General features: G+C 44.1%; 2 protein-coding genes and 1 long non-coding RNA gene across 4 annotated transcripts; 1 reads left to right on the top strand and 2 right to left on the bottom strand.

The window, feature by feature from the left end:
* Positions 1 to 655: 655 nt before the first annotated feature.
* Positions 656 to 9,611, bottom strand: LOC135501792 (uncharacterized). Of its 2 annotated transcripts, none has more exons than XR_010449640.1 (3): positions 9,552 to 9,611; positions 3,606 to 5,259; positions 656 to 3,042 (listed from the first exon to the last, which is right to left on the bottom strand). It is a non-coding gene; the product is annotated as an uncharacterized LOC135501792 (long non-coding RNA). The 2 variants fall into 2 exon arrangements; XR_010449639.1 differs by lacking the exon at positions 9,552 to 9,611 and adding an exon at positions 6,782 to 6,870.
* Positions 9,612 to 13,800: 4,189 nt separating this feature from the next.
* LOC135500961 (uncharacterized) lies at positions 13,801 to 14,613 on the bottom strand. The gene has a single exon (XM_064792678.1). It carries the CDS (start codon positions 14,611 to 14,613, stop codon positions 13,801 to 13,803), a length of 813 nt encoding a protein of 270 aa, XP_064648748.1.
* Positions 14,614 to 17,794: 3,181 nt separating this feature from the next.
* LOC135500962 (uncharacterized) lies at positions 17,795 to 24,016 on the top strand. The gene has a single exon (XM_064792679.1). It carries the CDS (start codon positions 17,795 to 17,797, stop codon positions 24,014 to 24,016), a length of 6,222 nt encoding a protein of 2,073 aa, XP_064648749.1.
* The last annotated feature ends 251 nt before the right edge of the window (positions 24,017 to 24,267 follow it).

A 24,267-nucleotide genomic window follows, 5' to 3' on the forward strand; every position in this document is an offset into this window, starting at 1 on the left:
TCATCAAAGCAATGTACCAAGATATCAAATCCTGTATAAGCTGTAATGGTAAAGTTTCAGACTTTTTTGTTAGTAACATTGGTGTTAGACAGGGAGAAAATTTGTCTCCTATCTTATTTTCCATATTTTTAAGTGATATTGAAACCTTCTTTGAAGAAAGGGATTTATCAGCATTGCATCATATTGAAAATTTGTGTAACAGATATAATGTAACAGATGAGCTTGGAAATCTCATCAAAATTATGCTACTACTGTATGCAGACGACACTATCATGGTGTCAGACACCCCTGAAGGTTTGCAAAAAGGTTTTATTTGTATGTTTGAATACTGTAGAGTTTGGAAACTAAAGGTAAATGCATCGAAGACAAAAGTAATTATTTTCTGGAGAAGCAACCGATTTGTAAAACCAAGGTTTAAATATGGAGAGGAAGAAATTGATATTGTGGAAGATTATACATATTTGGGGACAACTTTTGCGTCAAATGGGAGCTTTGTCAAAGTTGAAGGAAAAAGAGAGCAGAGAAAGTTTCGAAAGCCATGTACTTTTTGCTTCAAAAGGGTAGAAAACTCGACTTGCTGTTTGAAATATTGTGTTCTCTTTTTGATAAGATGGTGGTACCTGTTTTATTATATGGAAGCGAAGCATGGTGCCATGAATCTCTTGCAATATTAGAAAGGCTACAGCATAAATTTATAAGATTAGCATTGAAAGTCCATCGTTTCACACCAATGGAGATGCTGCTTTGTGAGACTGGGAGATTGCCCTTGAGTGTAGAAATTAAGCAGAGAACTGTCCAATTTTGGGCAAGGTTATTAAGAGGTAATCATTCAAAACTTAGTTATCGAGTGTATCAGTTATTATTAGCATTAGACAGAAATGAAGTGTATACATCTCCTTGGATAAAATTTGTCAAATCTGTTCTTGATGACTCAGGGTACTCCTACTTATGGAATACGCAGGTTGCGCCAGAAAAACATTTTATCAAACAGAACATTGCCAGAAGTCTCACAGACCAGGCGGCGCAAAATTCATTTTCAAAGATAAATGAGAACAGCAAGTGTACAAATTATCGGTTGTTCAAAAAAGAAATCAGCAGAGAACCATACCTAGACTCAAACAATGAGTACATTGTGAAATTGTGGACAGATTTCAGACTTGGTAAAATGGCATATAAAATGGGAACCCTTGGGAAATGTGTTCTATGTAATGCTTCCTCTCATGATGAGTTTCACATTCTGTTGGAATGTAAAGAGTTAGACCAAGTAAGGAAAAAATATGTGCCAAGGTATTATTATAAGAACCCAAATGTGCTGAAATTTGGAGATATCATGAGTGAATCCAGCAGAAACATCAAAATGAGGAAAAATATTACCTCCTTTCTAAAAGAAACTTCTAAGATAGAAGGTTTAGTAAATTCTTAGTTACCAATTTTTATTGTCATTGCTACATGTATGTAAGATTTTATTTTTGGCCTTTGTGGCCTGCTGTTCGTAGTATGTGTTAGTATTCATTGTAATTTCAATTATGTTATTTTCTGTATCGCACCAAAGGTGCATTCTGTACTATGGTGGAATAAATAAATTCAAATTCCAAAAAAATTCAAACGCGGTGTCACGATATGGCCTCACTCCTCTTGTAATTATAAATGCCTCTGATAAGAAGCCGTTTGTACAAATTCTGCTTCCAGTATTTGTATATATAATTTTTATCCAATTGATTATCTCTTTTCCAAATCCAAACTTTTCAAGGAAAGGCTTTGCTTTGGTCGATACTTATTATTGCCAGAGGTTTTTTGGCTTTATTTGCATAAAATATTGCATCCTGGGTAAAAATTATGTTTTTATAAATTGATCTGCCTGGTACTCCACATGTTTGGTCTTTACTAATGATTTCAGCCATTACATTTTTTATACGATTTGCAATACATTTTGCAAGTAGTTTATAGTCCACATTGAGGAGGGATATAGGCCTCCAATTCTTTATATTTTCTTTTTCGCCACTTTTATACAGTAGAGTCACAATCGCTTCTCTCTGACTATCTGTTAGATTCCCTACATTGTATGCACAATTAAAAACATCCAGAAGCTCTTCTCTTAAAATGTCCCAAAATTGCACAAAAAATTCTTTTGAGAGCCCATCACTACCCGGTGACTTGTTATTATCGAAGGATTTTAGAGCTTTGTCCAGTTCGGTTGTGTTTATAACTCCTTCACATTTATTCCTTGACTATTCATCTAAAGAGGTTTTTATATTGTCTAAGATATTCGCCATAGGTACATCACGTTTCTCTGTCCTTGGTGAATTTTCCGAACGGACCGCACTTCAAGGCCTTGAAGTGGGGCCAAAAAAGTGACAATTTGGCAAATTTGTAAACAAGGGACCCTAATTATAAACATGGGTCTATAGTGTCAATCAATTCCTATTATTCTTTTTTGTCGGAGTCTCGAGTATCGAGAGTACAATTCAACAACCCTTCCTTGTGGCTGGTGAGAGTTAAATTCGGAACATTTGTCATCACCGTCAGCACGATGTGATGCGACATCACCAGAGTCCGATTTTGGTGAGTCAACAATGAAACAGTCGTTATCGGTGGTGTAATCGATTTGTCGCCAGTTTGGTTATGTATTTTCGATGAATCGTACAAACGGTGTTTTCTGTGCAGCCAATAGTTATGCAAGTGCATCGAATTATCATGTTGTGCCATGACCTCTATAATCAATGGACAGACTTTGGACACATAGCTCATCACGAAATATTCCGCATGTCGGACGCACATAAGTCCACAGGAAGAAGTGTCCTTCTGGTAACATGTTTTTAGTGCACTTGGAAGACGTGAACTCGTTGCCGTGAATTGAATGGAATATCCGCATAATGTAATCCCGGCGTTCATATACGCTGTCGAAGACAAAACACTTTTTACGCTGCATATCAACACCCAGTGATGACTAGTGTTATAAGGTACAAAATAATGGCACTTCCTTGACTCGTTTTGGGAAATAGGAGTTTTACATTTTTCTTTTAGATCTTTTTCCACTTTACCCTGAAATATATAATGCGAAGAGCACAATGAACTGATTTATCAGTATACCGAAGTGAGATGATCCGGGGAATCATCGTCGGAAAAGTACAAATTTTGCCAAGAAGATCACTTATAAATCCACCCAAAACTTCGCAATGTATGCTGAAGAAGCTAACTTGGCAAAACACAGCACCTCCAATGCTTTTCATCCCCGACAAACAAAGATTTGGTCCAAAAATTCGCAAATATCGGGACCGGACCGCCCCCCCCCCCCCTCCAGCAATTTGTGATGACGTTGGCCGCGACGTCAGTCATGAAGTCGTTCTGAACTATCCAAAATGACTTGTTTTTTTACCATTTTTTGTCGGCATATCTTTTGCACAAATGTGGGTTTTCTTTCAGTTGTTGTGGTATATGACAAATAGAAAACTGCCCTCGTGTCTGATTCGAGTCACCGGATCACACGAGTTGATTTTCTCCGGCCGCTTGAAAGCCCGAGACCCCAGAACTGCTGAAACTGCAGTCCTGTGTCTAGAAATTCGACAAAAAGAATAGATGCATTCAATGATCTGAAAGCCACATACCTTCCAATATCTGAACCATGTCGTGTCTAGCACTTCCACCAAGTGATCCACTTCGTGCTTCTTGACCACGTTCAGGAGTTGTACCTCTAGGGTCTTAGTGGTATACCAATGACCACGCTCGACAATAGGACGTAGGTCGTCACACAACAGCTTTTCGTCGTGCATTTTCACGCACGTCGAATCGTCGGTCCTCATCGTGTCGGTCATATCATCAGTATATATTTATCATAAGGATGCGCTGAAAGTACACAAACGAGTATATACAAAAACGTGTAGTCAAATGTTTACTTGCGCGACACCATATACCGCCCTATAAGAATAAAAGGCCGCACATCCGCGTACAACGTGGACAGTACTTGCATACGGTATGACAATTGCACTTTTATGCCAGTCATTCTGTTAAATATTCCTCTAAACACTGAACCAAAGAGCGTTTAGCAATCTCAAATCATCATTTAGCTAAAACTAGAAAATTTCATGTAACATTTGTTTCATGTGTCGCCCACATGTCCAAACTTCAACTGCATGCATAACTTCCATTACTCAGACTAAATAATGCTAAACTAATCGAGTTCAACTATTCAAGCAAGAAGCGCACCTACATTCAAAATGTTGAATACTCTCCTCTGTCAACTTGTCCAGGGTTATCAAATCCTCTGGATTGTTGCTATCGGCGACTCAATTGTATGCGTTTAACAGGAGAACAGAAAAACCATATCTGGCAACCGCTGTGGTGATCCCGCGACTGTCCAGGTTCGTCCGAATAAATTTCAACATACATTTATCGTAACACCCGTCTTTTACATGGTATTGCTTTCCAATGCACATGTTATATTGTTCGATTTGATCACACAGATGTTTCAATTTGCCAGTATCAAAGCCAGCCAAAAGTGTGGTCAAAAAGTGTTTGGTGTGCATATCGGCCACTGAAGTTTTCATGCCGTCAAGGAAATCGAAACATTCTGTATACATTTTTTGTTGTTGAACGGTATCAGCTTTTGGTGATGTGACAAGCTGATCGTCCAACACAGCGACAACATTTGGTGGTTCGATTGCAGAATTCGCAACATCGCCAGTAAATAATTGTTCAACAGGCTGCACATCGAGTAATTGACAGATTTCTGACACGTGGAGAGGTAGGTCGTCATGCACCGGGTAACTGGTTGATGATTGAACTTCGACAACTGGCTGTTGCATGTCGACCTGCAATTCTGCAGAATTCGCAACATCGCCAGTAAATGATTGTTCAACAGCCTAACAGGCTGCATCAATAAATAGAAATTATCATCGAATAGTTGACAGAATTCGGACTCGTCGAGCTTGGACACGTCGAGAGTTAGGCCATCATCATGCACCGGGCCAGTGGTTGACAACTGAACATCAAAAAGTGGCTGCTGCAGGTCGTGTCCGTACACGTCGAGAGTGGCGTAATCATGCACCGGATAAGTGGTCGTTGACCTTTCGACGTCGGCTTCATGACTGTCTACGTTTTGAAGAGTTTTGACAATTTTTTTAAGTTTAACAATGTCTTCTTCCACTACTTCCAATCGTTGGTCATAAATGTCCACACGATCTTTCACGACATGTGCATTGCAGCCAGCATCAACAACAGGTTGCTTCCTTTTCCTTTTTCTATTGCCGTGTATGTTTTTACCTGCAATTGAAAATGATGGAAAAATTACGCTCACTTGGATAAAATACGCATAGCATTGATTTCGTTCACAGATGATAAGTGACCACCTCCCCTTTACAAGTCGACCAAAACAGGCCAGTTCACCTTCAATTGACCAAAAGGACCATATCCCTGTAAAAATATTGACAAGAGACCAGTTCCCTTTAATCATTTTGACCAAATGACAAGAGGTCACCTCCCCTTTAAAAGCTGACCAAAACAGGCCAGTTTACCTTTAACTGACTAAAAGGACCATATCCTCTTTAAAGACATGGACAAGAGGCCTGTTTCCCTTTAATCATATTGATCAAATGATAAGAGGCCACATCCCCTTTAAAAGTTGACCAAACAACAGGCCATATCACCTTTAATTGATCAAAAGGACCATCTCCCTGTAAAAATTTAGGACAAGAAGCCAGTTTCCCTTTAATCATATTGACCGACAAGAGGCCACCTCCCCTTTAAAGGTTGACCAGAACAGGCAAGTTTACGCTTAGCTGACCAAAAGGACCATCTCCCCTTTAAAGATATTGACAAGAGGCCAGTTCCCCTTTAATCATTTTGATCAAATGACAAGAGGTCACCCCCCCTTTTAAAAGTTGACCAAAACAGGCCAGAGCGATCGGGGATTTATACTATTTTTTACAAAGCGCCCCCTATACACCTTTCCAGAAATGGGGCGTTGAGTGTCCGAAATAGTGATGTCATAAGGGGAAACTAGTAGTCCAGTCAAACTATGAATTTACTTAGGGGAAATTGCAACAAAAACGAAACCTATGGGGATTTGTTCCATAGGGTCCCCCTAACATTAACAACATATCCAAAATCTTCCAAAATCAAAGGAGTGGAACATGGTGGAGGGACAAAGGAGATAGTCATGGTTGACCAACACACTTGAATGCCTTTAATGACGGACAAGGGGGAAAAAGTTAGTTCCAATGCAAGCCACCAATTTCGAGAAGCATGTAGTCCCTTTCGCTGCGCCGCTCAAAATTATTTCAATATTGATTCCTTGCTGCCCCCAAAATACTGTAAAAACCAATTTTAACATAGGTAACTTTGAGGCCAATATACAGCCTGAAGGAGAAGAGACAGAGCTTTGAGTTTGGACTATTGGAAAAGGTTGTTGGGGACAGCATGGAACTTTAAAATTGTGCATTTGTCAATCACCTGAAATTATGTTAATTAACTAAATAACGCTAATTAGTATTAATCAACGAGGAAAAAAACAACATTTTTCATCTTGACCCAGGCTATCACTATCATCCCCCTCGGACCCTGAATCATGCACACTTTCAATCCCCATGCACGCTGTGTACATCGGCATTATGTTCAGAATCATAATCACTAATCAGACTCGTCTTCTTACGCCTCGAATTCACTATTTCATCAATTATTGATTCTGCAGTTCGTCGAACACGTGACTGAGGCATTTAAATTTGTTTACAAAACTTTGGACTCAAAATATCGCCTAAACTTTGAATAAAAACACCGAAGTTTTCACCTAGAAATCGGAAGTTTTAGCAGTAAACAACATGGCAGGACACCTCGCGACAAGTTTCTGTACTAATTTTCTATTGAAAACATCGTCTGATTCAGGTCTCTCCCAAGTCGCAGTTCTACGGTGGCTGGGAAAGGACATCGAAAAAAAAAAATTATCGGCGGGACGACTTATTAAGTCCGGGGGACGACTTATTATGTCGGGGGGACGACTTATTATCTCGGAGGGACGACTTATTAAGTCGGGGGGACGACTTATTATGTCGGGGGGACGACTTAGTAAGTCGGGGGGGGGGACGACTTAGTAAGTCGGGGGGGACGACTTATGAAAGCGAGGGAGAGGCCTGGCTGTGACTGTCTCATCTCTCTCACCATGTAGACAACTTGGCAGAGCAGCCAAGCCTGATTTGGCCTGGCTGTGGCTGTCTCATCTCTCTCGCCATATCAATAACGGCAGTGCGGCGAAGACTGATGCGGCCTGGCTGTGACTGTCTCATCACTCTCATCATGTTGTCAACACGGTGGAGCAGCCAGGACTGATTTGGAGAGATGTGACAGTCACAGCCAGGCCAAATCAGTCTTGGCTGCTCTGCCAAGTTGTCAACATGGTGAGAGAGATGAGGAAGTCACAGCCAGACCGAATCAGTCCTGGCTGCTCCACCGTGTTGACAACATGATGAGAGAGATGAGGAAGTCACAGACAGGCCGAATCAGTCTTGGCTGCTCTACCAAGTTGTCTACATGGTGAGAGAGATGAGACAGTCACAGCCAGGCCCCGCCCTTGCTTTCATAAGTCGTCCCCTCGACTTAATAAGTCGTTCCCCCGAGATAATAAGTCGTCCCCCGACTTACTAAGTCGTCCCCCCGACTTACTAAGTCGTCCCCCCGAGATAATAAGTCGTCCCCCCCCCCCCCGAGATAATAAATCGTCCCCCCCACTTAATAAGTCGTCCCCCGACTTACTAAGTCGTCCCCCCGAGATAATAAGTCGTCCCCCCCCCCGACATAATAAGTCGTCCCTCCCCCCCCCCGACTTAATAAGTCGTCCCGCCGATAATGTTTTTTTTCCGATGTCCTTTCCCAGCCACCGTACAGTTCTCCGTACATTCGCACAGAACGGAATATTTTTTTGGTCGCAAAAAAGCGTACATCCGCAACGAAAGGGATAGGACACAAAATGAATAACATCGAAAACTCAAATGACATATGGTTTGTCCTTGGTATGAAATTTCCCAACAAAAAGAACACATACCTTTAGCAGTGATTTGATCGCAGCTGTGACCAGACTCCATTGAGAAAAATTTATCGCGGATGCACGGGATTTCATCAATAGGGGCCTACACAGTATAATCTTTTAGTTGTTGTCAACAATTCGTAATATTATTGTTCACCTCCTCCAAGCATTTCGTTGTCAACATATACTACAATCAAGATGTACAGACCGGGGGAGCTGGCGGTACGTACCCATAAGTCTTTGCGGTAGTCTCGCGCGTACCGGATATAACCCATCAATCTTTTCTCCTTCAGAGAAATACTGCGTTGCGCTCAAGTGCCTTAAAAGGCTGTGAACAAAATTAGGTCTCACTAGCCAGTGGTGATCAGGTCAACATTGGTCCCTCTTAAAAAAAAAGTTCTTCAATCTCAGGCGATTACCATGGATACAGATGAGCCTATCATATCGCTATTGCTGCATGTTCAAATGTCGGTGTCCTGGGTATTTTGTGAAGAGGTAGCTCTGACGATTATTTGAGGAAAATATCAGCTTCTTCTGTGCACGTCCGCAGTGACCAGGCCTCGCATGCTATGTATAGCTCAATCGGATGTTGACATGAACTGGTTCCTGTCAGAGTGCACATGTTCTCAAGGTGAGACTTCGCGGTCAAAATGCTCAAAGAAAAGCCGCAACGACACCCTATTTTGGTATCAAAATTTAAAATTGTTATTATTTTGCTTTCTCAAGGTGATAAGTAGAAGTTTATAAAAATATTATTTCACCATCCATGTTAATCGTCAAGTTATAAGGCGGCAAGGTGAAATTTTCAAAATTTTCATCGATGTACAGGGTGTCTCATGTATTGTGCTGCCCCCATGTTCTCATGACTGAATTACTTGATAACAATGAAAGCTGGCCAGATGTATTCTAGAAGCGACAAGCTATTCAGAAATGTATAGGTTTATGTGTGAGAGTGATATACTGCAAGGTCGACAGCCACTTGAACAGGGGTATGCATGAAATGACGTCGCGCCATTTGTGGAGCCAGGTAGGCCCGGCCATTGCACTGGCTAGTGAGACCTTAACGTTCGACCAATGAGAAAGCCACATTACCCTGCATACGAGGTTGGACGCGTGATCACTTAGTGACAAGTGAAAATAGAATCAGACCACATGTTTCTATAAGTCAGAATGCTGCCGTTTGCGCTGTAGTACACGTGTGTTGTCCAAATTTTCGATTTCAAGCAAGTTTAAGGCCAACCTCGTGTCCACCAGACTAATGCATAATTGGCAGTTGAGCGCAACGCAGTATTTCTCTGAAGGAGAAAAGCTTGATAGGTTATATCCGGTACGCGCGAGACTACCGCAAAGACATATGGGTACGTACCGCCAGCTCCCCCGGTCTGTACATCTTGATTGTAGTATTCAGAGTGATAAACCCTACAATTTTTAGACTGATTCTTTCTCCGCCATTCAAAAAGCCGTTTGTACTGGCGATTTGTTGACTGTGAAGACTCGGCTCTTCAGTCGACTTCTATGTTGAATTGACAAGGAAGCTCACCTTTCTAATCGAATGGACCCACTTTATTGACACTGACACACTACTCTCAACACGTACACGCCACTTGTCCAATCTCTCTCGTATCACCGGAATGATGCAGTGACCAAAGACTACTGGCTGGTGGCGCCACCCCACCGAAGTGGATCGCACTAAGGAGCCCCGGATCACTACATGACATTAATATTATCAGTGCAGTGCCCTAGTAAGCGCGCAGCGCCTTTAGGTTGGGGGAAACCCCCCCAAACCCCCTGGTTGGGACCCTGCTATAGTTCCTTCCGCCAATTTTTTGTTTTGATAGACAGTTTTCTCCGTGTATCGCATTAGCAGTCACTCAACTCCATCGTCCTAATAGCCGGCAAAGAAATGGAAAATGTCCCCCCCCCCCCGAAAGGTGTCCAGATTATCGTAGTCTGGGACTCTGGCAGATTCTAATGTAAAGTGCAAGCTCTATTGAACTCGCGCAACTGTCGCCATGGAGAGCCCCCCCCCCCCCCCCACCCCCGTCCTTCTGACATGTTTTAGCCAGTGCATTGGGGGGGGGGGGGGGGGGAAGGCCCCTCAAACCCCTATTGGCCTCTCAATAAGTCCTTCCGAGCTGCTTACCCTGGGGCGCTCGAGTGGAACCCCCCAACCTTCATGATGGTGCAGTCCTTTGACACGTTTAACCCAGAGCGAGGAAGAGTTACTCCTTTGATGGTACCCTAACTGCAACCCTCAACCATCATTACCCTTCCTTTTCACTGGCATGATATTGGCAAGACTCCCAAGAGGTCGTACTGGTGGCTTCCTTGAGACAATTGCTTGTGGTCGTACCTGGGCAACCAATTCAAGGGGTCAGGGATCTAGGGATCAGGTTTTTCCCCCACCAACATGTTGCCGAATGATTATGCATAAAAAATTGGTTGGAAAGGGTTTTTGCTGGCCAAGAGACTTGAAGACACTTTACTCTTGAGGAACACCAGACTGATGAACAAAGAACTCGAGGAACATAGAACCCTCTTCATACCTGGGAGCATAAAAAGCCTGCTAGCGAATATTGATTATTCTTTAGAAAAAAACAGAAGATCTGCAAAACCAATGGTACCCTATAAAAACATACATTCCTCCTCGAGGTGTCTTCGGATCCCACCACGGCCCATGTGGAATTCGTTCAAAAGGTTTATTGAAATCTCAAAATAACATTTTTTTTCTCGAAACGCCTGCCCGTCTTTTGCTTCATTAATTCGGGATTATATCCATTTTAAGCATCTTTTGGATATTATTACTAAAGTTTCAAAAATCAAAACACATATGTCGGGGGGTAAACCCCCTGAAATTGAAGTGTGATTAAAAAACAGTGTGAATATTCATGTGGTTCTCTCTCGGAGCTCAGAATAGTCGAGTTGCTTCATTCGCGCGTTTATCTCTTCTGGCGGCCATTTTAAGTCAAATTTAAGCCATTTGAAACGAATCCATGGACTTGAGAAACATTGTTTACATTGGATACGTCGTATGCACGTTAACCATAGTAGCGCTTCGCAGAAAAGCTTCTGCTGCGCGCTTATAATTTCTTTGCTCCCTTTCCTAATCTTTTTTATCGCTTGGCTATTTCCCGATGGCTTTTGTCCTAATCCGTCCCAACGGTAAAGTTTTCGTGCAAGAACATCGTGGTCTTCTTTGTTCAGGATGGGTCTAGACGTTGTAAAAATGGTCTCCATTTTTCCAAGTTGAAATTAAACTATAATATCACTATAACGCAACAGGTTAACGAATTATGCCAGAGTTCGCAGTTTTAGGGCGCCTTCGTTGGCTGATCGGTATTTGCTTGTGATGTTGCGTTGAATGACGTGAGCTACTTTGGAACTCAGAGAGTGAATAATCTCTTTAGTAAAAAGGTGCCCCTTTTATTGCAAAATCTCCTCGACATGTCATAATGTGTGAAAAAACACCATAATTTCTGTCCATCAGCCACTGGCTTACCATGTTCACATTGTATAATAATGAACTTGCACGCGGAGTATTAGGCGACTTATACTTATATTCAGGGCGTTCTCGTAACTCGTTCGTGATGAAAGCTATATTCGCATTGGTCTGCCGGTATTGAATTTATCCTCAATGACAATTGAGCCTGTCGATCATGTCTCGACAAGCTGATGGCAAATGATCGGCAGACTTTTCACTCAACCAGTAACAGTGCAGAGTGTTAGATCGGTATATTTACGTGTAGTGTAACAGGCGGCTTGAAATTCTATTTTTATTTGGAAATTTTATTTCTACTATTGAGAATAATTCGCATTAGTTTATTTATTTATTTGTCAATTGGAATATTTCATTGGTAAATTTTAAAATATGTGTCGCGTTATCACGTTCGAAGAATATAATGTCGAACTCGGCTTTGCGTTAACTTGTCTTGTCCGTTTATTACTCGTTAAAACGACGTTTATTGACCGAATTACAACAATGATTATTAATATTTTCCAATCGTGCGGCGCCAACTGCACCAACTCCACCTGGGCCGGACCAAGGGTCGCCGAAGACACGAAGACAGGATGTGACCATGTGAACACGACATCCCAGGGGACATCATTGACAGGCATGTCAACTACTGTAAAGTCCATCTGAACCGCACTTTAAAGAGTCTTTGAAAGTCTTAAGAGTCTTTGTTACACAAACAGAAACATGGTGGTCACACCTGCTTGGCACACTAAATAAACTCTAAAGAAACATCGGTACAAACACAGGATTAATCTTAACTCAGTGACCATTACTCCACTGAGTATCAAAATGTCAAGATAAATCACAACATCTTATCAAAACTGATTGTGTAAAACTTTAACACGAATAACCATAACTAAACCTTGGATGTACCAAATGACTTCAAAAATAATGTCCTCAACCAGTAAACACAACCTCAGTCGTCATACTATTTCCAGTACTAAACCAAAGTAAACATGTACTCCTCACCAAATATTCTCAAATTCACTTTGAACACAAACTTACGTCTCCTGACAGATATACATAATCAAACCAAATATCTTATCTCAAACATTGTAAACAGCAACTTTATGTCTTTAGAACAAAATTTAACCCTTCCTAAACTAGGAAACTTCAAATAAATTGAACACTTTCAGAAATGCTATAGATATTCAAATCCAACCAATGAATACTATTTGTACGTAATTTACACCGCAAATTGCTACTTTACCCAGAATATGTTCAGCATCAAGACACAAACTTACAGTACACATACAGTACAGAATACATGTACAGTAAATACAAACGTGGCAAAGTTACAAATGGTAATAGAAACATGGCAAGAATACTAACATGAATGCAAACATGAAACATGGTAAAATAAACATGATGAAACCCAAACAGGTAAATCACTTCAGAAATGGGGTGGACTACCCAATTCTGACGAGCACAAGACATGGAGTTATTCTCCTCCATAAACCGTCTTGCTGCATGACCAATATTGCGAATTGCAATTTTTTCTTCGGATCTCACAGCGCGCGCAAGAGTCAGTTCATGACGCGGAGGGTACTTATATGCGATTATTAGGCATTCCTTGTGATATCCTCTCGTTCGGACGCTTTCATAAGTAGAATGAGTCTCGAAATTGGGCGCTTTAAGACAAGACCGTCTGCGAAACGTACATCCACTACACGAATGTGATCGTCTTTTCCCGGGTACACATTGATGACTTCAGCCTTTGCAAGTTTGACGTCTCCGACGATCCGGTAGGTTCTGCGAATTTCAGTGACTGTGCGCAGATGTGCGCCATGTAGCGCATGGCGATGTCTCTCGCGGGTAATCAACAGTGAGATGTGTCCCTTTTTTGGCAACAAGTAAGGGTGGCGCATGTCGTATGATAATGGTGCTTTGTCTACACGGCCCCCAACACGGTGCACTTGTGATGCCGCATCGAATATCGGGTTAAGGCGCATGATGTGGTGATCAGTAAAGTCAATGTCTCTCTGCGCATAACGAATCCAGAACAGGTCTGCTTGCCTTATTCTATGAAGGGACGGCAATTTTGACTTTGGCACATCCTTCAGTGACAAAATCCGTGCAGTCACCATGATCAGACGAGGCCAACTCGAGAATGTGGTTGGATCGATGACAGGTTGAGGCGTAGTCACATTCAATGCCAGCACCTTGACGTTGCGAACGTGAAATTTCTTGAGTTCCTTGTCCTCATGATCGACGTTAACCTCGGGCGTATGTGGCCAATCAGACGGCGGCAAACGGAGGTAATCTGGACCTTTGATCACATCCATGCTCTATCTGCGGTGACACCACGTGAGATCAAATCAGCAATGTTCTGGTCAGTTGGAATGTAGGCAATGTCTTTGACTGGATCAAAGTCAGTGCTAATTTCACCGACCCGACAAGCCACATATGATCTGAATGACTTGGACTGGCCACGAAGCCAGCGTATGGCAGTCATGCTGTCGGTCCACAACTTGGTGTACTGAATATCGAGACGTAGGGCACTGCGGACTGACAACAGCAATCGACACAGCAAGAGTAGAGCCTGTAACTCCTTCCGGGGTATGCTTGTCTGTTTCAATGGGGTGACGCGTGCACGAGCACAAACAAATGTCAGTTCAGCAGGATGATCTTCAGACTCAGACCATCTAAGGTGCACAGTGACTCCCATAGCGTTCTCACTCGCATCACTAGAACCATGTAGTGACACGTCAGGCAGTGGAGACATGCCCTTGTATTTCTCGGGTATCAGACAGCGTGGGATCTCGATTTTACCTACATCCTTGAGATCACGTTCTATAGTTTGCCACTCAACATACAGATCACTGTGGTTACTGAGTTCAGTGTCCCAACCAAGATCAAACTGCCACAGTTTCTGGAGTAGCATCCTTGGACGAATGGTGACAGCAGCGAGAACACCAAACACGTCGTAGTATGATGCAACCTTTTTGAGAATGTTACGTTTGGTAGGGGCGTAGTCCTCTGATGCGACTTCCTTAACACTAAGTGTGTCCTTGGCCAGGTTCCATCGGGTCCCAACGACTGTGGCCTTTCTATCTGGCGCGCTATCTGGATCACATATTTCCTTCATGTTGGAAATCCAGTCATGCATTCCGAAATGACCCTTGTGAAGGGTGGAGGTAACAGTAGTTTTTAGATGCAGTCCCTCCTTAACAGTACGTTTACTGTCATTTAAATCATCGACATAAAAAACTGATTTGAGACAACCTGCTGCATGTCCAGGTCATCTGGAGCGCGTTCTTTGACAAAATGACGTAGTGTAACAATGGCCGCCGTTGGGGACGGTTTATCCTCGAATGTTACAGTGGTCAGTTGAAACACCCGAATTGGTTCATCAGGTTTTTTCCTAAACAGGAAACGATGATAGCGTGCGTCGTCTTCGTTCAGTTTGATCGACTGGAACATTTTCGATATGTCGGCGGCGACGCCCACTTCATACTCACGAAAGCGCAAACCGATGTCGAATATGTTTGAGTTCATATTGTCACCTTTTGCAAGAAAGTCGTTCAGACAACAGCCTTCGAACCGGGCTTTACCATCAATTCTAAAATACCTTGGTACCGTAAAGTCAATTTTAAATGGAAAATGCATAAGCCTCGTTCTGAGAGTGGAGTGTTTTGGACACGCAACCAAGATGCTCTACCAAAGTTCCCTCGGGTTGCACTAAAATGTGGAACCATGCACACAGCTCACTTCAGAAGTTTGAGGCTCTCAAAACACTGCTTCAAACACAAATCAGCCAAGGAAGCATCAACCACCCTAAGTTTTTTAATGAGCACTACACATATTTGCTGAGAAAAACGCTCCAAATAGCCCATTTGCGCGGATTTTAGCGTCACTTGAGCGAGCCGATCCGGACTTCCTATACGCGCTGCCGTAACATAATGTAAACAACGGCGCTACCGGCGCTCCGGGCAGGCGATGGATGGAATTTGCCAAATTCGCACATATTCAAGTTATTTCGTGGCCTATCTTTTTAAGTTTGAGGTATTTTAGAATAGAAATTGAACCCTCGGCTTCGGACCTTGGTTGAGTTACCAAGACACTCTCGGGTGGAGCTAAAATTTCGTCCAAACCCTCGCCTGTCGGCTAGGGTTTGGACTGTATTTTAGCTCCACCCTCGAGTGTCTTGGTAACTCAACCAAGGTCCTCCGCCTCGGGTTCAATTCCTTAAATACAACCCGGACCGGTGTGGTACGCGAGTCCTTTAACACACCGAAGTGGGGCAGGAACCACATTCCTTTCCCACTGCGCAAATCCTGATCCATCTCCGACTGTGGGACGAACCTGGCGACACCTCGGGTAAGTTGATCATCCATTTGTTTACAATACGTGTCCCATTCATTCGGCTTCTTTCGAAACTGTTTCTCCAGGTTTTGGAGACGTTTGACTGCATTCGTAATTATTCGGCAGATCAGAAGGGGGTCGTTTCCACGGGAGACTAATCTGATAAGCGCCATTATCTAGCACAGTCAGACTACGTTGCATCTTCTCAGTAGCTACACGATTCTCCTCGTCGACAGCACATTTACATCTCTTTGGTTCGATGCCAAGGCGTTCAATTCCAAGAAACTCCTCGATTTCACTGGTGGCAGTAACTAGCGTAAAGATTGTGACGGCATTAGTACGTATTTCCCCTGCAGGGCTAGATCCACCCTGCACATACCACCCCAGGGGACATCGTGCAGCAATGGGGTCGTTTTCAGTAGGACCAGATATCTTTTCCGCAGGCGTCAACAAATCTCCATTGTCAACACCCAGCAGCACATCGATGGCATCACTGGCAGTCCCCACAATATCAACAGACTTCAGATGCGGGTAGCTCTCCAGTTGGCTCTTAGAGAGTATGGGAACATTGCCACACGGTTTCTTCATCTCAGTGAGGTGTACGCTTCGACTGAATGTTCCTTCAAGATTCTTAATCGTACACTTAACGACGCGTAATTCGCAATTTACGGTGTTGCCACCGACAGTGGTAAGGTTAAAGTTTTGCATACAAGGCTTGCCCTGCATCGGGACTATTCCTTCACGAATAAGTGATGCTTGACTACCTGTGTCGAGCAAGATTCTGACTAAAGTTTTCTTCTGTCCCTGTACCAGGTGTTCAGACGAACTATGATCAATTTCAAAGCGCCCGTGCGGGTTCCTGGAAAACTCGGTTAAATAAGTGCGCGGCCGAATAAGTACTCAACATGTGACAAGTTGCGTAAGACTACTAGTTGTTGATGTCTGAGCGAAAACGAGGCTAGCGGATCGGAGGCGGCATCGGGTTTGGAGGAGCAGGACGTGTTTTCTCATCTCTCCTGAATAGTACAGTTTTCGTCAAGAAGCCGGTGAATCTTTCAACACTACAAGCAGCGAGTTTAGTTAGCACGACTAGATGAGAGCCGAGTGATCCAGTTTCCGAACTTCCGACCAAGTTTTTAGAAGAAGTGGTGCCCCTCCCAACGGACCCAAGCCAAGTTCTGTCTCTCTCCAAACCCAAGAAAACGATGAGCGTCTGAATGAAGGGGAGTGTAGTCCGGACCATAGACATGCCCCGGTAACGTGAATCTTCATTCTTCTATATCTGCCACTCCTAGTTGCCAATGGTTCTGGGATGTTTGGTGGAATAAATACGCTTCATTATAAACAGATCAATAAGCCTGCCGGCAGCGCGGTTCTGTAAATTCGTTTGTCTAAAAACCACACCCAACCGAGTATTATTTCGTTGGGTGTGGCCACAAAGATATATATATATTCAGGAGTAAGTCTCCTTAGTAAAAGAACACTAGAATAAGCCAAAAATAGTTTCTTCATTCAGTTAAATATGCTCATAGTTAAGAGCTTTTTAATTGTATTGTACGTCCTGTTAGTCGTCAAGTGCTCAAATAGTTAAGAGCCTTCATAAATATATGAACATTAGTATAGTCCATTGGACTTTAAATTTAAACTAATATAATAGCCCTTGTCTGCAACAAAGGTTGTAAACGAGAGACCTTCGAATCGACGGTGAGGAAAAATAACCGTCGAAATATCGATACCAAGCTGTTCGTGAAGGTGACACAACCAGCCCAGCTGTTCGTGAATTCAACCTGGCCAGCAGTTCGCGAAAGGGTCCAGACTTCAGCAGCAGCCAGATCAAGAAACAAAAAGTCGAGTTGCACCAGGTAACAGTTTTTACCATTTATAATTGCTTGGTGACAACATTTTGGTCTCTCCGACCGGATTTGATATAACCATAGTTAAGTTTGAAATAATTGAAGTTACAGATGTCTCAGCAAGTTAGAAAATCGGGACGCACTAGAAGACCACCCGCCCATTTGGCAGACTATGAATTGAACGCTGGCACAGAAGAAAAAGGGCGCACACAGAGGTCCTTAGACGCAAGTAGGCTGGCTGTAGAGAGAGATGCCTTTAAGCATTCGATCGAGAGAGATGTGGCCCGGACCACCGAGATCATTACAAATGAGGGCCGACGGGCCATAATAGTCAGAATAAGAGAGCGTATGCTCCAAAAGTGGAGTGAATGTGAAGCACTCGTCAAACACTCATTGGCCGTGTGCCAGGATCCGTCAGAGATGCAGTCTCTCTCAGATTGGCTGGGTTTGCTCAGAATTAGAGTGGAAACTACTGAAGATAAGATCATTGATTATCTTGAATCCCGTAAAAATGATGATCCATCTATTGCAGGTTCTTTCTCGGGTTTTAGTTCAGAGTTTACCTTCGACGAAGCCGTGGAAGAAGAAGAAGACGAAGAAGCCAACCTGGTGGTAGTGGACGACGAACCAGAGCGAGCAGCCGCTGATCAATCCCCGGAGAATCCAGGTGATAGGGACCAGCCGGCCGAACCTGTGGAAGACAGAGTCGAGGAAGCTGCAATAGATGGTCAACAAGTAGAGGTAAAACCAGAGTTAGTGGTCAGAGAACCTCTTGTTAACCCTGGACGTGTTCAGTTACCGGTTGAGAGACCTGATGATGTCCCAGGAGTAAGACCAGTATCAGTGATTGGTGATCAGGTAATCGGTAAACAGTCTGGTGAGAAACCACAACTCCCAGATGAAGAGCCGCCAGCGAGGGAGGATGATCAGTTATCATTTAAGTCAAGAGAGGCTGAGATTGAGGCTGTGGTGGCGGAGTTTCGAGTAAAACAGGAAAAGGTGCGTCATTCTCAAGAGAGTCAAGTGTTAGAAATGCAACGTTGGTTAGCTCTTGAGAGGCAACAAGATGCCGCAGATCGGTACGAGCTAAAAGCAAAGTTGTGGAAAAAAGCTGAAAGGTCAGAGCCTCATGATTTTGTAAAACCTGAAAAATTACGTTTTAACTTGCCATTGCAGAAGGAGCCTAAGAGAGAAACGTCTTTAGACCCAACCACACCTGTGGCGACCTCCACGCCGAAGATAATAGATAAGTTGGCAACAAGAGGAGAGTCTCCGTTGCAAGGAGTGCTTAAGCGTCTAGAGGGTCGGCAGTTAGATACGTCCCATTCTTGGAAAGCTGTAAGTTCATTGGAAAGCCCTGATGATAAGACGGGAAACTCTGGTGAGTTACATAGGTTTTTTCAAGGCATGGCCAAACCCAAGCTCCCGAAATTTGCTGGTGAGGCAGAACAGTATGAGGACTGGCGGGCTCAATTTGATATTTTTGTACACCAAGCAAAGGTCCCAGCTAGACACAAGATGATGATGTTGAAAAACGCTCTTACTGGGCGAGCTAAATGCCTAGTAGAACGTCTAGGGTATACAGATCAACAATATCAAGTTGCATTGTTGAAATTACACCAGAGATACGGCGGTCATCGTCGATTGTTACAACGCTATCTTGATGCCGTAACGAGCTTCCCAGCTATCCGGGAAGAGAATCTACCAAAGTTAGAAGAGTTAGCTAATCGTCTTTGTGATTTAGTTACCAAGTTAGCCGACTCTGATAGATTACAAGAATTGTCTGGTGTCTCAACACTATATACCATGGTGATCCAGAAAATCCCTGATTCGCTCCTGATATTGTATCATAACTCTAGATCCAGCAAAGATGAGGAAGGATTGGCAGCCTTTGCAGACTGGTTAGACAGACAAGTGAACCTTCGCCTGGAGTTAGTGGAGCTGAAGAAAACTGCTGCGACGTCAGGAAAGAGGGCTAGTGGGAAACAGCAGGCGTCAAGTCATGTGACCTCCAACACAAGTGAGAATGAGAAGCGTCCAACTTCCAATCGAAATAAGGCAAGAGCAAAAGCGACTTCAAATGCTGTAGGAGCTACGTCATCCGGTAAACCTAGAGTTTGTCCTATTTGCCAGGCTGGACATTCAGTTCCGTATTGTAAGAAGTGGAAGCAAGCCACCCCTAATGAACGATGGATGATTGCTAAAGAAAAACGTTTATGTTATCGCTGCTTGGAGGACTCGCATGTTGGCGCCTCCTGTCCGATGCCTGTTAAACGATGCTCAATTGATGAATGCCCCAAGACCCATCATACCACTTTGCATCCTCTCGTTAGAAAATCAACCTTAGCTTCAACATCGGTGACTACTGATCTGCCCTCCAGCTCGAACACAGAGAGTTATTTTGGGCTGTCGGAGGATGGGGTGGTGAAGCCAACGCGGATTGGGTTAAGAATCATTCCTGTTTTTGTCCAAGGAGAGGGCAACCGTAAGTTGCGTGTAAATGCACTACTAGATGAGGGTTCCGACAGCACCTATATACGAACAAGTATTGCTGAAAAGCTAGAACTTCCAGTAGTTGGGAACAAGCTAACAATTTCCACCTTGATGAACCGCGGGAAGTCTGTAGATAGTGGTCTTGCAGCCTTATCCATTGAAAGTCTAGACGGCAGCCTTAAACGACGGATTGGTGCTAGAACCTTAGATAATTTCTGTAACAATCTTTTCATTCCTAATTGGAACAGGTACCAGGCAGAATGGGATCATCTACGTGATATCAAGTTCCCCAAGTGCTCAGAGCCTAAGAAGATTGACCTTTTGATTGGTGCGGACCATCCCGAGCTTACTATGTCGTTGGAGGAGGTGGTAGGTCTTCCTGGTGATCCAATCGCCCGTCGTACCCCTTTAGGATGGACGTGCATAGGATCCCTTGGTCAACACTCAACGTGCCAGCATTGTGCGTCTAACTTAGCTCATCTGTACCATGTTAACAGCTCTCCTGATATAGGCCAGTTGGAGGAAGACATGCGACGATTGTGGAATCTGGATGTTAATACCCCAGTACCGTCCCAGTGCTTCAGCCCCGAGGAAAAGATAGCCATGGAGAAAGCTCGGAGTACCAGGCGTTATGTAGGAGACCGGTATGAGATTGGCATCCCATGGAGAGAAGACGCACCGCAGTTACCTAACAACCGTTCCATGGCTGAAAGACGATTCTTCTCGCTTGAAAGAACCTTGGTGAAGAAGCCAGAACTGATGACCCGCTACAATGAGATAATGGAGCAGAATCGCGAGAAGGGTTACATCGAGACGTGTCCAGAAACCAACCCAGAAGCACCATGCTGGTATCTGCCCCACTTCCCCGTCATACGAGAAGACAGAAGCAACACTAAGGTTAGAATTGTCCTAGATTCAGCTGCCAAATACCAGAACTTGTCCCTGAACGACACCATGTTAGCGGGCCCTAAACTCCAGCACGACATAATAGACATTTTGGTTGGTTTCCGGAAAGGTGCAGTAGCTTTGGTCGGAGATGTGCGTGAAATGTTTCCCCAGGTAGTTTTACGCGAAGAGGACCGGATGCTGCACAGGATTTTATTTAGGGAATTAGGCAGTCAGAAGCCGTTACAAGAGTTAAGAGCTGCCCGTTTGACATTCGGAGATAGAGCTTCCCCCTTTTTGGCCCAGTTTTTTGTGCATGCACATGCTCAGGAGAACAAGGAGAAATTTCCCCTCGCAGCAGCTTCATGTAAATCCTCCCTATACATGGACGATGATATTGACTCGACTGGAAGTGTATCCAGTGGGATTGCCCTGAGAATTGAGTTAACCCAGATGTTCCATGAAGCGGGGTTTGAGATCAGGAAGTGGTGTAGTAACCACCTAGATGTGTTAGATGGTGTAGCAGAGGAGGACCGTGTAGCAGGTGTGAACTTTGAGACTGAAGAGCTGCCCTGTATGAAGACATTGGGAGTAAAGTGGGATGCTGGTTCTGATACCCTTGGGTTTGAGTACACTCCAGTGGAAGCTACAGTTGTCACCAAGCGCACTCTCCTTGGAAAGATTGCCAGGCTTTTCGACCCACTCCAACTTCTTGCCCCGTTTGTAATCAGAGCCAAGATACTGCAGCAGGAGGCTTGGATCCTAGGCTTAGGATGGGATGAGCGATTCCCAAAGGCATTGGAAGAGCAAGTGGATCAGTGGATCTCAGAGTTACCTCAAGTATCAAGATTTAGCGTCCCCCGTTGGTGTTTTGAACCAGGTTGCAGAGATGTTCAACTTCATGTCTTCGTCGATGCTTCAACTAGAGCGTATGCAGCAGCTGTATACTTGAGGAGTGAGTATGATGACAGTCAAGTTTGTATCCGCTTAGTATTAGCCAAAGCCAGGGTAGCTCCTTTGAAGGTTATCAGCATTCCCAGATTGGAGTTAATGGCAGCAATGTTAGGATTACGATTGGCACTAAGAGTAGTTGAGACATTAAAGATGGCCGTGAAGGATGTAATATTTTGGTCTGACAGCCTCGATGTAATCCACTGGATCCATGGTCAAACCCGACAGTACAAGCCGTTCATCGCCCACCGAGTCTCAGAGATACAACAGAAAACGCTCCCGTCTCAATGGCATCATGTCCCTGGAGAACAGAATCCTGCCGATTTAGCCACCCGAGGAAGCAGTATGACCAGCATGTCAGATAAGAGTGTATGGACAGAAGGCCCTCAGTTTCTGTATGGGGGGAGAGACAGCTGGCCATCGCTAGGACCCCAGGCAACATTTGATCGTCAGTTGACAGCCAAAGCCCAAGAAGAGGTCAAGAAAACAGATATTGCCTGTGCTCATGTCACTGGAAGTACAGACCCGGTCAACAACACCATCTTTGAGTCTACTCGTTTTTCTACCTGGTCGAAGACGGTGAGAGTAACAGCGTGGGTGTTACGTTGGCGACGTCTGGTGACAGGCAGAAAACCTGCGGCACCCAGTTTAGAAGCTGATGAAGTTCGAGCTGCTGAGATGTATTGGGTACGACACCTTCAGAGTATGTTAGAAACTACAGTATCCTCTGTGAAAGCAGGAAAAACAGTGCTAAGTATGAGGTCGTTGTCCCCTTTTTTAGATGCTGATGGTCTGTTGAGAGTTGGCGGTAGACTGAATAGATCAAATTTGCCATATGACGCTAAACATCCTCTTATCATTCCAGGAAAGAACCATCTCTGTACCCTGCTGATACGACACTTCCACAATCAACACCGCCACTCGAAAGGGGTTAATGCACTGTTAGCAGAGACACGTCAACGTTTTTGGATCCTAAGAGGCCGAGAGGAGATCAAGCGTTTCAAGAGGTCCTGCATCATATGCAAAATCAGGAAGAAGAGGGTAGGTGAACAGATGATGGCAGCACTGCCCGATTACCGAGTTACAATTCCATTAAGAGCCTTTGCAAGGTGTGGGATCGATTACGCCGGACCATTTGGAGTGAAGCTGACCCGCAACACCCGTGGAAAGAGGTACATTTGCTTATTTACATGTTTGTGTTCACGTGCTGTACACCTAGAAGTTGCATATGGCTTGGATACCCAGAGTTTTCTGAATGCTTTCTCCAGAATGACAGCGCGGCGTGGTGTCCCTCAAGAGGTAGTATCCGATAATGGCAGTAATTTTGTGGGAGCTGAGCGGTACCTGGGAGAACTGATTTCCGAGATGAGTGAGGTGAAGATTTTGGAGAAGGCCTCCAGCCTTGGCATTAAGTGGCGTTTTAACCCCCCGTTAGGCTCACACCATGGAGGAGTGTTTGAGGCAATGGTGAAGTGTGCTAAGCAGTCGTTGAAGGCAATCTTGGGAGAGGCTCAGGTAACTGACGAGGAACTGTTAACTGCTGTGATTGAGGTTGAAGGTCTGCTGAACTCCCGTCCTATTGTGTATTGTGGAAACGACCCAGAGGATGAAGTCTTGACACCTAATCATTTCTTACATGGCCAAGCTGGTGGTCAGTTGTCCCCTGAGATTCCCGCTGAGATCGCCTTCAACCCGCGTCTTCGATGGCGCTTTGTCCAGGATTTAGTCCAGAAAGTGTGGCGGCGTTGGATGAAGGAATATGTGACACTCTTACAGCAACGTCAAAAATGGCTGACTCCACAACGTAGCTTAGAGATAGATGACATCGTTCTAGTGGTAGTTCAGACAAACCCAAAAGGTCGTTGGCCTCTTGGCCGTGTGATGCAAGTTTACCCAGGCAGTGATGGTCGGACCAGAGTCGTCGACGTGGAAACCGGTGGAAAGATTCTGAAACGCCCCATTACGAGATTGTGTCCCCTAGCTATGGACCAGATAAGGGTCTAGGAAGTCCCTTAGGGGGGAGTATGTTCAGACGAACTATGATCAATTTCAAAGCGCCCGTGCGGGTTCCTGGAAAACTCGGTTAAATAAGTGCGCGGCCGAATAAGTACTCAACATGTGACAATTTTTTACATCCCTTAATGAAATGGTTCGATGTTTGCGAGTGTAGCGGACACTTCCTCTTTCCCTGCTCATGTGAACCGGTATGAGCAGCACCACCTGTAGCAGCAGGGGAAGTCTTGGTCATGGCCGCG

The sequence above is a fragment of the Lineus longissimus genome, chromosome 17 (genome assembly GCF_910592395.1).
Source record: "Lineus longissimus chromosome 17, tnLinLong1.2, whole genome shotgun sequence".
NCBI lineage: Eukaryota > Metazoa > Nemertea > Pilidiophora > Heteronemertea > Lineidae > Lineus > Lineus longissimus.

Coding starts and splice junctions, on each gene's coding strand:
- LOC135500961 (XM_064792678.1), bottom strand. CDS start 14,613: ATGAAGGAAATATGTGATCCAGATAGCGCGCCAGATAGAAAGGCCACA.
- LOC135500962 (XM_064792679.1), top strand. CDS start 17,795: ATGTCTCAGCAAGTTAGAAAATCGGGACGCACTAGAAGACCACCCGCC.